General features: G+C 41.7%; 1 protein-coding gene across 1 annotated transcript in view; it reads right to left on the bottom strand.

Annotated features, from left to right (window-relative positions):
• The window catches only part of LOC144499437 (claudin-7-like), a 51,544-nt gene that overhangs the window by 20,887 nt on the left and 17,029 nt on the right, over positions 1-13,628 (bottom strand). The window contains exons 2-3 of the mRNA XM_078221422.1: positions 6,711-6,872; positions 1,411-1,486 (exon numbers count right to left, since the gene is read on the bottom strand). Of these exons, the coding sequence (XP_078077548.1) occupies positions 1,411-1,486; positions 6,711-6,872 (238 nt within the window). The remainder of the gene's footprint in view (positions 1-1,410; positions 1,487-6,710; positions 6,873-13,628) is intronic.

Genomic DNA, 13,628 nt, shown 5'->3' with positions numbered 1-13,628 from the left:
ACCACATTTGCCTTTATGTCTGACTGGCCTCATCAGTATCAAAGTGGGCATATGTCGTACTATTGGTAAAATTGACATTGGTCATCTGGCAGATGTACTTATGGGCAGTAGATTGTGAAGTCCTGGAGATGCCATCATCAGATCCCTAGAAGAAGTTAGTGGCGAAGAAATTCAGAGTTGTGATGGCCTTGTTGGTTTCAGGGGGCTGCAGATATCAACAACAATGCCACAGACCTCTGAGCCTGAAGCACTCTTGCTCCATCAAGTTGAGGAAGCTGATTCACTGCATCTATACACTGAATGTGTTACCTTTTTACCCATCCCCTCTGTCCTGTGGAGAGGCATGTGACTGTGGAGTAGGCAGCTTTGTTGGTGTTGTTGATGCTCTGATGCTGTTGGTGTGGGTGAGGCTGCTTGCGCTGTTATGGGTGTGGCTGCCCATGTTCTTCCTCATTAGACGTCCATGCCAAAGCTGCATAAATTGCTCCAATGCAGCAATAAAGGCTGACAGCAGAGAAGTTGAGATCAAGGTGAGTAAAGTTCAGGACTAGTCAAATGACTTCTAAATGCTGGCAATCACTGATGTAGCAGTGAAATTAGGCTCTCAGAACAGATGTTCTAAGTAGAAGTCTTTCACATATGCAAGCCAACAGTTACACTATTTCACTGTTTAAATGCTTTCCACCTGTGAGTTTCACTAATCACTGACTTTTCATGGTTCTCTCATCTTGTTGGTCCTGATAAGTACTACGCACCCCTGTACTGACTTTAAAGCCAGAATTCAGGGTTAAAGACCCAATTAATTGACTACATGGCAAAGTAAAATCCAAAAATGAGCAGAATCACTTTGGATTTCTGATCCTCTAGCATTTTGTCGTGTTTTAACCTTCTTTCCTTCACCCAAACCTTCTCTTGCATTAGCAGTTAAAATTCTGCCCATTAACTCTTTCTTCTCTCCACTGATGGTGTCTGACCTACTGAGGATTTTCAGCATTTTCTTTATTTCTATTCTGACTGAGCCACTGGATCAAGAACTCTTATGTACATTCAGTCCGTTATTAGGTAAATCAGAAAATCCCAGAAATAATAGAAACCTGACATAAATCAGCCTTTGCCATTTTCCTAGTGATCCCATCAGTTATTCGAGGAAATTGCTCCCAATGTTTATTCATTTAATCCTATTTATAATGAAAATGTATCATTTTTACTCCGATTGTGTTTTGTTCTTTGTGCCCCCATAATACTATCAGATCACAACTTGTAAAATACAGTTTTGCCATTTCTATAATTATGAAAATAAAACCTTTGTATGGTTCACTGAACTAAAATAAAAGTTGCAGATCAAGAAATCATTTAAAAGATTTAGCCAGTCAACAATTATCAATACCAGTATTGAAATTGAATACTTACTTTGGCATTATGGGATCATAATGGTCTAAGATAATTTGATGTGCATACCACGAGCAAGCAACCAAGGGTGACAACCCTATGAGGTATAGAAAATAATGTTAATATCACATATCTTAAAAAAAAACTTCCAAACATACATAAAAGACCAGTTGTCCCATCAAGTCTGTCTCATTCAGCCTTCTAGGAACTAAGTAATATAAACAAAGAACAAGGAACAAGAAACAGGACCTTCGGCCTTCCAAGCCTGTGCCAATCATGATGCCTGCCTAACTAAAACCGTAAGCACTTACGGAGTCCGTATCCTCAATATTCCCACTCGCTGCGAGCTATCTAATATTCTGGCAGGGCAAAAAAACAGATTTCAAAAATCCTGGGCCAATTAGGGGAAAAAGACAATTCTGGCAAATTCCACTCTGACTGCAAAAGGCAACCAGAAAGGATTACAGTGGCTATGAAGTAAATTACCCAACATCCCACCTACCTTTAGTACTCAATGATATCAGGCTTCACCAGGAACTTGACCAGCTCTCTTTTAAATATTTGCACCAAATCTGTATCCATTTCACAAGCTTGCAGCTTATTTCAAAGTTAAATGACCTTCTAAGACATTCTCCTCAAACTTCTCCTAACTCTATGTTTACATAATTTATATGCCTAACCTATCAAGTTCAAATAATCTGTTCACAAGTATGCCTTTTAATCCCTTCATAAAATCATACAGTTCAGAAGAAGCCCTTCAGCCCATCAAGTCTGCATGTGAGAAACACCTCACCTCCCTTCAATATTTTGAATATTTCAGTCACTTCTCTCCCAAGCCTATGCTTTCTCAGAGTTTCAAAAATTGGCTCACAAAATGAAAGTACATGGAATGGGAGATGATGTATAACCTACCATAGATAGGGAATTAATTAGAAGGTAGGAGAAAGAGAGATGGGAAAATGAGGATGTCATGGTATAGTGGTATTGCCACTAGATTAGGGACCCAGGGTAATATTTTGCGGACCTGGGTTTAAATCCCATCATGGCAGATGGTGAAATTTGAATTCCAAAGAAATGTAGAATTAAAAGTCTAATGATAACCATGAAACCATTGTTGTAAAAACCCATCTAGTTCAATAATATCCCTTGGAGAAGGAAATCTGCCAAAGATCCTTAATGAAGCTTCAGATTTTCATTGTATTTACTTAGATGGAATTAGACAGCCATTTATCCAAGTTTGCAAATGATATTAATTAAGTAGATAGCAACAGAAAATTGCAAAAGAGACAACATTGAACGTGAGTGGGGAAACTGTGGAAGATGGAATTCAACCTGGGAACTGTGAGGCCAAAGAAAGATACATCAGGAATACTTATTAAATTCAAAGCTAGGAACTGTGGGAGAGACATAGCTTTAGGGGGTTGTGTACTGATCACTAAAATCTAGTGAAGAGATACAAAAAACAAGCAGGTTAATAAGAACATAAGAACTAGGAGCAGGAGTAGGCCATCTAGCCCCTCGAGCCTGCCCCGCCATTCAATAAGATCATGGCTGATCTGAAGTGGATCAGTTCCACTTGCCTGCCTCACCAATGCCCTGTACAGATGCAGCAAGACATTTCTGCTTTTATATTCTATCCCCCTTGCGATATAGGCCAACATCCCATTTGCCTTCTTGATCACCTGTTGCACCTGCAGATGTTATTTACCCTGGTGGAGAAAGTCTAAAACCAGGAGACACCAACTTATAACCCCTAATTTCCTTACCGATCAGGAATCCATCTATCCGTGATTTAAACATATTCAATGAGGTAGCCTCCACCACTTCAGTGGGCAGAGAATTCCAGAGATTCACCACCCTCTGAGAGAAGAAGTTCCTCCTCAACTCTGTCCTAAACTGACCCCCCTTTATTTTGAGGCTGTGCCCTCTAGTTCTAGTTTCCTTTCTAAGTGGAAAGAATCTCTCCATCTCTACCCTATCCAGCCCCTTCAATATCTTATAGGTCTCTATAAGATCCCCCCTCAGCCTTCTAAATTCCAACGAATACAAACCAATCTGCTCAGTCTCTCCTCATAGTCAACACCCCTCATCTCTGGTATCAACCTGGTGAACCTTCTCTGCACTCCCTCCAAGGCCAATATATCCTTCCGCAAATAAGGGGACCAATACTGCACACAGTATTCCAGCTGCGGCCTCACCAATGCCCCGTATAGATGCAGCAAGACATCTCTGCTTTTATATTCTATCCCCCTTGCGATATAGGCCAACATCCCATTTGCCTTCTTGATCACCTGTTGCACCTGCAGACTGGGTTTTTGCGTCTCATGCACAAGGACCCCCAGGTCCCTCTGCACAGCAGCATGTTGTAATTTCTTTCCATTTAGATAATAATCAAATTTGTTATTATTTCTTCCAAAGTGAATAACCTCGCATTTGTTAATGTTATACTCCATCTGCCAGATCCTCGCCCACTCACTCAGCCTGTCCAAATCTCTCTGCAGACCTTCTACGCCCTCCACATGATTCACTTTTCCACTTATCTTTGTGCCGTCTGCAAACTTTGTTACCCTACACTCAGTCCCCTCCTCCAGATCGTCTATATAAATGGTAAATAGTTGAGGCCCCAGTACTGATCCCTGTGGCATGCCACTAGTTACCATCTGCCAACTAGAAAAGCACCCATTTATTCCGACTCTCTGCTTCCTGTCAGATAGCCAATCTCCAGTCCACCCTAACACCCTACCCCCAATTCCGTGTGACCCAATCTTCTTCAGCAACCTTTTGTGAGGCACCTTATCAAACGCCTTTTGGAAATCCAAAAACACCAATGAAAAGTAACCTTTATCTCCTGGCGGGGAGGAGGGGGGATAGTGGGGGGTGGATGGGTAGTGATACTACATTGCAAAGGGTTGGATGTTGTGTGACCATTGATGATGCTCTAGCTTAAGATGATTAAAGGATTTGATGGAGTTGATAGGCAGATGTTATTTACCCTGGTGGAGAAAGTCTAAAACCAGGAGACACCAACTTAAAATTGGAGTTAAGCCATTCATGGTGATGGCAACAATCTTTCCACACAAAGGACATCTGAAACTTCCCACAAAAATCTGTTGAGCTGTCAATTGAAAATTTAAAAACAAATTGAAACATATTTTATTAAGTCAGGACATTAAGGGATAAGGGAATAAGGTGAATAAATGGAGGTTAATTACAGATCAGCCTTGATTGACAAAATAGCTTGAGAGTTTGAATGGCCTCTTCCCATTTCTATATTCCTCAAGATAAAAGCTCCTTGAATCTATCATGATAATTTATGTTCTTAAAACAAATTATTAAATAAAATGACCTTTCTCTCATTATTCCTCCACAATACCCACATAGATATTAAATTATAATTTGGATATTATATGTTTAACCTTTAAGTCAAAAGCAGATGAAATCTAGTCTTATATATAAGCAAAACCCAGGAAATCAGGACTTATAGCATCAGTGGAGAGAGAAACAGAGTTAGTGTTTAGTGTTGAATATGTAAAAGTAAAAAAGTAAAAAGCATAGTAAAGTTTATTTATTAGTCACAAGTAGGCTTACATTAACACTGCAATGAAGTTACTGTGAAAATCCCCTATATGATATATAAAATATAATGCTTCTTCACAAATGAAAGAGGGTGGCGGGGGAGGGGGGGAGGTGGCACAGGTGCACAGGGAGTGGTGTGCAACATGGTGGAGCAGTGGTGGTATCACTGGTCAGACAATCCAGAGGCCCAGGCTAATCCTCTGGGGACGTAAATTCAAATCCCACCATGGCAGATGATGAATTTAAATGCAATTAATAAATCTGGAATTGAAAGCTCATCTCAGTAATGGTGACCATGAAATTATCACTAAATGTTGTAAACCACCTGATTCTCTCATGTACTTTAGGGAAGGAAATCTGCCATCCTTATCTGGTCTGGTGATCCATTTTGTAACTCCAGACCCACAGGAATGTAGTTGACTCCTGACTGCCCTCTAAAATGTCCATTCAGTTAAAGAGCATTGAGGGATGGGCAACAAATACTAGGCCAGGTCAGAGACTATGTGACGATTAACTCACCTCCTGACTCCCAAAAGCTTGTCCACAATTTACAAAGCACAAGTCAGGAATGTGATGAAATCCCTTGCTTGGATGACTGAAAATCCAATAACTCTCAAGAAGCTTGAAACCATACAGGACAAAGCAGCCCACTGGGCACTCCATTTACTCTGTTCACCAGTAGCAGCACTGTGTACCAGCTACATGATGCACTGCAGGAAAACACCAAAGTTCCTTAGACAGCATCTTCCAAATCAAGACGCTCTAGAAGGACAAGGGCAACAGGTCAATTGGCACACCACCACCTGAAAGTACCCTTCCAAGTCACTCATCAGTCTGACTTGGAAATGCATCACAGTTCTTTCACTGTCCTGGGTCAAAACCCTGGAACACCAATCTTGCAGCACTGTAGTGCCTCTACGTCAAATATGATTGTTTAAGAAGCAGCTCATCAACACCTTCTCAAGGCTGTAATGTCTTAACTATGTTAGGGATTGTGGGTTTTAATGGAAAAATAAGTCTTAGTTTGCACACATATGATTCAAACAAACACACAACAGGTCTTATTGAAGAGCTGTTCTTTGCTCTGCATCAGAATATAAAACTGAAATCAGCCTGAGCACCCGCCCTAATGACATCACCTCTAATCAAACTTTTAAAACAACCTGCAACCCCTTTTAAGTATATAACAAAGGGAAATTAAGGATGACCAATAAATACTGCCCTAGCCAGCAAAGCCCATGTCTCTTGAATGAATAAAAAAAACTACCACATCCAAGAACAAATAAAAAAGGTAGAAATGTGATGGATTTTATGCTTTTATAGAGGGGATAGCAAGGAAGAACAAGAGAAGATCTGTGATAGGGTAGAGATGGAGGAAAATTAAATGGCCAAGATAGGTGGAACAAAAGGGATTGGTAATAGCTGTAGTAAAGAAAGAAAACATTTGTCCAGAGTGAGTCTGAATGGCAGTATAATGAACAGCTCTGTCCAAAAGTTGAAACATGACAAACAAGATTCAAGCCAGCAAATTGCAGAAAGGCAACAAACTGGGGGGCAGAATTTGTGGTCTGAATTGTTGGACTCAATGTTGAGTCCAGAAAGTTGCAAAGTGCTTAATTCAAAGATGAGATGCTGTTTCTGAAGCTTGTATTGAGCTTTCCACGAATACTGCAGCAGGTTGAGGACAGATATGTGAGTATGACACTGAGGCAGAAAGGGAATACTTCGTTATGAGTTACTCTTACCAGCAAGTATGTACATGACTCCAGCAGAAAAAGCAGCTTTTGCTTTACTTCTTCCTGAGCCTCCAATGTTGGTACATTCCATCCCCATCAGTGCAAATATGGAACCCAAAAATCCCAGACAGATAGAAACAATCATGAGGGCTCTGGCGACTTGGATATAGGCTAAATTTAAAGAGCATCAAACGATCTGTAAGGATTTACTTGTAAATTATTATTAACATAATAAACATAAGTTCTAATACATAAGAACAATGTATATGAATAATCAATATCTATAAGCCAGTTTAAAACATTACTCTATTTGAAGACAGGAGCAAAGATTTTACATTCTGACATTGAAGTCTAGCATCCTACTTTTCTTGAGCACTATTTCACATATCAATGAAACCAAGATTGAGAACTGGTCAGAGTCAGTGATTGAGCCTGGAAAGCACACTCTATGGCATCAGAATTTGATGATCCAGAACCTTTCATCTGGGTTTCCTCCGGGTGCATCGGTTTCCTCCCACAGTCCAAAGATGTGCGGGTTAGGTAGATTGGCCATGGTAAGTTACCCCTTAGTGTCCAAAGATGTGTCGGTTAGATGGATTAGCCATAGTAAATGCATAGTTACGGGAATAGGGCAGTGGGGAGGGGCTAGGTGGAATTCTCTTTCGGAGAGTTGGTGCAGACTCGATGGGCCAGATGGATTCTTTGTGCACTGTAGGGATTCTATGGTTTTCCATGACATCACAGCAAAATTCTTGATGTAATATGTGATACCATACTGACAGCTGCAGCTGTAGAGATCTCAGGTTGGAAATGGGGCTGCAACATTTTAGATGAGAGGGCAGAATTTTTCATTCTGAAGACAAAGTGTGGCTCAATTTTCCACTTTTCAGCTCATTAATAATGCATCAATTGCTTGTCAAATCTCTTAGAACATAGAACATAGAAACCCTACAGTGCAGAAGGAGGCCATTCGGCCCATCGAGTCTGCACCGACCACAATCCCACCCAGGCCCTACCCCCACATATTTACCCACTAATCCATGAATCTCAGGGGCAATTTTTTTTTTAACCTGGCCAATCAACCTAACCCGCACATCTTTGGACTGTGGGAGGAAACCGGAGCACCCGGAGGAAACCCACGCAGACACGAGGAGAATGTGCAAACTCCACACAGACAGTGACCTGAGCCGGGAATCGAACCCAGGACCCTGGAGCTGTGAAGCAGCAGTGCTAACCACTGTGCTACCGTGCCGCCCTCTTGATGAGGCAGGAAACAATTCATCCACCCAATGTTATCTCATAGGGTCAGAGATCCTTTCACCATATTTAAACAGCACCCTCACTCACCACAGACCAGGTGTGTTGTTTAGTTCTGCCCTTCTAATAATGCTGCCTTGTGGCAGAACCTGACAAATTTCCCAAAAGCTACCTGAGTTTTGTCCTCAAGAAATGATGTCCCTGTACCCCTTCCAGGAAATGAGCAAATCTATTGTATTGCTCAGGGATACAGGAGCCACGTAATCTCTGGTGCTGGTAAAAGACCTGACCTCTTCTCCAGAATCCTGCATGAAATCCCAAATGTTAATTAAGGGAATTGGAGGAGGATACCCATCCATTCCCCTACCTCAGTTCCACCAACATAATGACTTAATCTTGGGTACAGCCAGTGGTAGGGTTTGATTCCCTGCTTGGGAATGATTTAGCTGGTAGTAAGGTGTGGCTTTTTTCCATAATTTTAGACCAGTCAAGCAAGATAAAGGAAACCGAACAGCTGCAGGAGAAAGTTCTGAAAAAATGTTCTTGGTTTCAAGTGACTCAGTCCTAAGTTGGAGAGTTTAAAATAGAAGGAGTCTGCACCCCAGCTGGATGAGCCAGTGGTCTGGCTTGCTGAGGCCTTCTTTAAAAGTCTGTCTGAAGGGGAGGTGTTCATCCGAGCCTCGTTAATTAAAGTGTAGCAGGCAGATTCCAAATTAAAGCACATCGCACACACTGCCTGATTTGATGAGAAGCCGCTCAGCTCCCTGGGTACTCTTATTTATGAGATGGGAGAGTAATGAAGAAGTACCCAGGAGGCCTGCAAATGAAGAGTGGACAGTGCTCCACCAAAATATCATAAGGAAATCTTACAAATTGTCCATGCCATTCCAATTACTGGACATGCAGTTATCTGCAAAGTGTTAGTCACATGCGGCCAGACACAGTAAAATCTGCTAGACTCGTCAGGTGCAGGCAAACCCCAGGCTAATTAATTAAAATTAAACCTGCAAATCACTGCCTTTTGACCAAATTCTTACAGACTGTGTACGGCCGTTACTACAAACAGGACAGGTTATCAGTGTCCCCTTACCATAATGGAGCTGGCCAATCAATTCCCCAAGGCCATCATTCCCCTCAAAATTATCGCAGCCAAAGCCATGATCAAGGACTGACCCAATCAGATCAGGGGACCAACTTCATGTCCCATATGATTGAGGAAGTTACCCACAGTTTGGGAGTAACCCTGCCGAAGCCCTCAGCCTATCCATTTAAACCTAATGTATATTAGAGTGGCATCACCAGCTCCTAAAAACTACAATTGCTCAAAATATCCCAATGACTGGGACAAGCATTTAGGTTTCCGAATGTTCACCACCAGGGACTCCCCTAACAAGTCCAAGGTTTCAGCCTATTTGAATTAAGTTATGGGCATGAGAGATAAGAACGCCTGAAGCAATTAAAAGAAGTTTCTTGAGTTCAGGAAAGATACCACAATGTTCTAGTGTGTCTCCACATTCTGGGGACAATTCATTATTGCCTGCGCTGCGGGCAAGGAACATTTTAAAGTATTCCAGGAGATCACGAAAAAGCAGGCAGACAGACACATTGAGACCTGATTTCTCCAGCTAGGAGGTCAGAGTATTGTGCTGCTGCCACTGTTAAATTATACTTCCAGAGCCAAATTCAGTGGCCTGTATCAGGTGGCCAAAAGGATTGGTGAGGTAAATTATTCAATCCATTGTTGTGGCTGGAGAAAGAGGCACTGTTTATTCCACATTTTAACATGCTAAAGAAATATTACAGCTGAGAGCCCAGTCAACCATTAGGTGCTTGTCAGAAGAAAGAAATAACTGAGGACAGCCACAGAGAGTCAAATAAGGAGGAGAGACTGGAGGATTCCCAGATTGAACCCCGACTGTTAGGTTGGCAAACACAGTAATTCTGGAAAACTTAAATGCCCTATTAACTCATCACTTTGTCAAAGTCCCACATGGCAGACGGGTCAGAAAAGTGAGATCCCATGGGATGTAGCGGAAAGTGGCAAGTTAGAACTAAATTTGATTCAGGAACAGGAAGCAAAGGGTAATGATCAATGGAGTTTTAGTGAATGGCAAACTAATGGAGTTTCACAGGGGCCCTGCTGTTTGTTGTATATTAACAATTTGGACTTAAGCATGGGAGGCATGATTTGGAAATTTGCAGGTAGAAGTGTAGTTGATAGAGAAGAGGATAGCTTTTGTCTCCAAAATTATACGGGCGGCACGGTAGCACAGTGGTTAGCACTGCTGCTTCACAGCTCCAGGGACCTGGGTTCGATTCCCGGCTTGGGTCACTGTCTGTGTGGAGTTTGCACATTCTCCTCGTGTCTGCGTGGGTTTCCTCCGGGTGCTCCGGTTTCCTCCCACAGTCCAAAGATGTGCGGGTTAGGTTGATTGGCCATGCTAAAATTGCCCCTTAGTGTCCTGAGATGTGTAGGTTAGAGGTTAGATGTGTAGGTAAATGTGTAGGGATATGGGAGTAGGGCCTGGGTGGGATTGTGGTCGGTGCAGACTCGATGGGCCGAATGGCCTGTTTCTGCACTGTAGGGTTTCTATGTTTCTATGAATTATATCAATGGTTTGGGTGAGTGGCCGGAAAGGTGGCAAATGGAATTCAATCCAGAGAAGTGTGCATTTGGGAAGAGCAAACAAAGCAAGGGAATCCACAATAAATGGAAGGATATTGAGAGGGGTTGAGGAAGTGAGAGACATTGAAGTGTGTGTCCAAAAGTTGCTAAGGTGGCAGGGCAGGCGGACAAAGTGATTAAGAAAGCATATGGATTGTAGTTATATAAAAACTTCTGAAACTTGTTGAGGCCCAGACCAGAAACTCCAAGATATAGAATGCAGTTAGCCTAGACCTCAACTTTTGCATTTGATTTTGGCATTAGAGTGAGCATAAGATGTTTAACTCCAGGTATGATTCAAGTGATCCACTAGGAAGCTTTTATTAAAATAAACTTTATTTAAGAACACAGTTAGAATATAACAAAAAGAATTAGCATAACATTTACCAATTAAAATACTTAGACATGGTGAAGTCCCTGTTATAACAGGACTTAGAAACAAACACATCCTTCTATTCAAAAAAATCACCCCGCTGATTATAGGCAGAAGGGTAGCCTATGAGGGATTTAAATTTATCTCTCCTCCCCTATTCATCAATAAGCCTAAGGGCAAGCAGCTGACACCATACCTGCCCACTGTAATACAGGAGACAGATCTGGGACAGTCATCTGTTCTATCTTATGTGTTCCTCCATCTTCAAATACACTGCTGGTCGGTGTGTAAAATTCCCCTCTATGTATTTCATGTTTGATAATTAAAAATATGATGGAATCTGTGCTTTCAAAGTTCCTTTTATTGAGATAGATCCAAATTGAAAAATGGAAATTGGCCGTTCCAGTTTCTAAGGAAACAAAAACTGAAACTGAGATTGGAAACAAAAACTTTTGGGGAGATTGAAACTTGCTTGAAACCATATAACAGAAGATTGAGTTATTAGAGCTCAAATACCGATGAAGGCAATGGTGCAGTACAGGCAAACTGAAGAAATGGACTCTGGATGCAGAAGCTAAGCACAGGCAAAGATAAAGGGACGATTGTCAGCCCATGTTCGCTGTCAGAGAGAATAGTGACACAGGTTGAAAATCTAGAGAGAATCAGGAAACACGATTCTCTCTGGATAGATAGTGTTCCACGATTTTCCCCATTCCTCGCCGATGACATAGCGAGGTTCACACCCACATAGGGTGAGAACCTGATTTAAATGTATTTTAATATATTTGAATATCATTAACCATCCCCCCGCCATATATTTCCCATTCACAGTATTTTCAAATCTCACCAACTTGAAGTCACATTGGTGAGGTTTACAACAGGTTCACCCAGACATAAACCTGTCAAGGGGATCCCCCGGGTCTGTAATGTTAAGTGTAGCCCCCAGGAGAGAGAGAGACATGCCTGGATTCTGTCCCCCACCCCCGGCACTGCCATCTGGCCTGTGGGCTCCCGTGTTCACCTCCGTGTTAATTTGTTTTCCATCAACCTCCATTGTAGCATAGATAGGCTCCGCGTGTCCTTCACCCACGTTAAACATATTGTAAGAGTGCTCTTCTGCCTGCTTTGAGCTCTCCAGGTGATGTTTTGCTGATGGAAACTTTTTCGAATTTTAATTTCCCCTGCTCAGCCTTCAATTCACTCTTAGCGCCCTTGCGTTTCTTAGCCAAATGACCTTTTTTGTTGCAATGATGACAAATGGCATCCATAAATTTGCAATGATTTGGAGATTGGAGCTCTGGATTTGATTTTTGTTTCGACTTTCAGTAGGACACTGTAAAGTGCAGTTTGTGGGAGCTCACAATAACCACTTGCCTTATAGAATTAATCACCATAATTGACTCTTAACTGTCTTCTGAAATGGCCTAGCAATCTACTAAGTTCAAGGGTAATGAAGGCTGGGGAACAAATGCTTTAAGAAGTTTAACAACACCAGGTTAAAGTCCAACAGGTTTATTTGGTAGCAAAAAAGTTTTTTTGCTACCAAATAAACCTGTTGGACTTTAACCTGGTGTTGTTAAACTTCTTACTGTGTTTACCCCAGTCCAACGCCGGCATCTCCACATCATGAACAAATGCTTATCAGAGATGCCCATAGCCCATGAAAGAATTAAGAAATAAAAACTGTCTGGCATAAGGATAGATGCAATTTCACATAGGCGAAGATAGCATGTCAATCTATTAATCAGTTTGCAAATCTATCCAAATGACACCAAATTAAATTAATCCCTTCTGCCTGTCCTTGGTCCATATCCCTCTATTCCTTGCATATTTACATGTTTATCTAAAAGCCCCTTAAATGCCCCTATCGTATCTGCCTACAACACCACCCCTGACAGTGGGTTCCAGACACCTACCACTCTCTGTGTAAAAAACTTGCCCCTCTCATCTCCTTTGAACTTTCCCCTTCTCACCTTAAGTGCAAGCTCCCTAGTATTAATCATTTCAACTCTGGGAAAAAGATTCTGACTGTCAAGCCTATGCCTCTCATAATTTTATAGACTTCTATCAGGTCTCCCTTCAGCCTCTGCCAGTCCAGAGAAAACAAACCTAGTATGTCCAGTTTCTCCTTATAGCTCTTACCTCTAATCCAGGCAGCATCCTGGTAAACCCCTTCTGCACCTTCTCCATATCCTCCACATCTTTCCTGTAATGTGGCGACCAGAACTGAATGCAATACAGTGCAGCCTAACCAAAGTTTTGTAAAGCTGCAGTATGACATCCTGACTCTTGTATTCAATGCCCCAGCCAATAAAGCCTTCTTTACCACCCTATCTACTTGTGTGGTCACTTTCAAGGAGCCATGGACTTGAACTCCAAGATCACTCCGTACATCAATGTTGTTCAGGGTCGTGTTGCGTCGTATAGCTGTGTCGACCACTTACAGACGAATATCTGTATTCTGTCAATGTTTAGATGGGTTTCACTAACTAAACCTTCTGAAATAATGGTCCTAATAATAAACATTATGGAAATAATCAAAAGACAGGTTTTGAAGATTTTAGTGACGGCACTGTGACTATTTCCTCTGGGAGCTTGATCCCTTTGGATCTTCTGCTTGAAATCTCATTAG

Source organism: Mustelus asterias, chromosome 10 (genome assembly GCF_964213995.1).
Source record: "Mustelus asterias chromosome 10, sMusAst1.hap1.1, whole genome shotgun sequence".
In the NCBI taxonomy this organism is placed as follows: Eukaryota; Metazoa; Chordata; class Chondrichthyes; order Carcharhiniformes; family Triakidae; genus Mustelus; species Mustelus asterias.
This window is presented reverse-complemented; position numbering and strand designations above follow the sequence as displayed.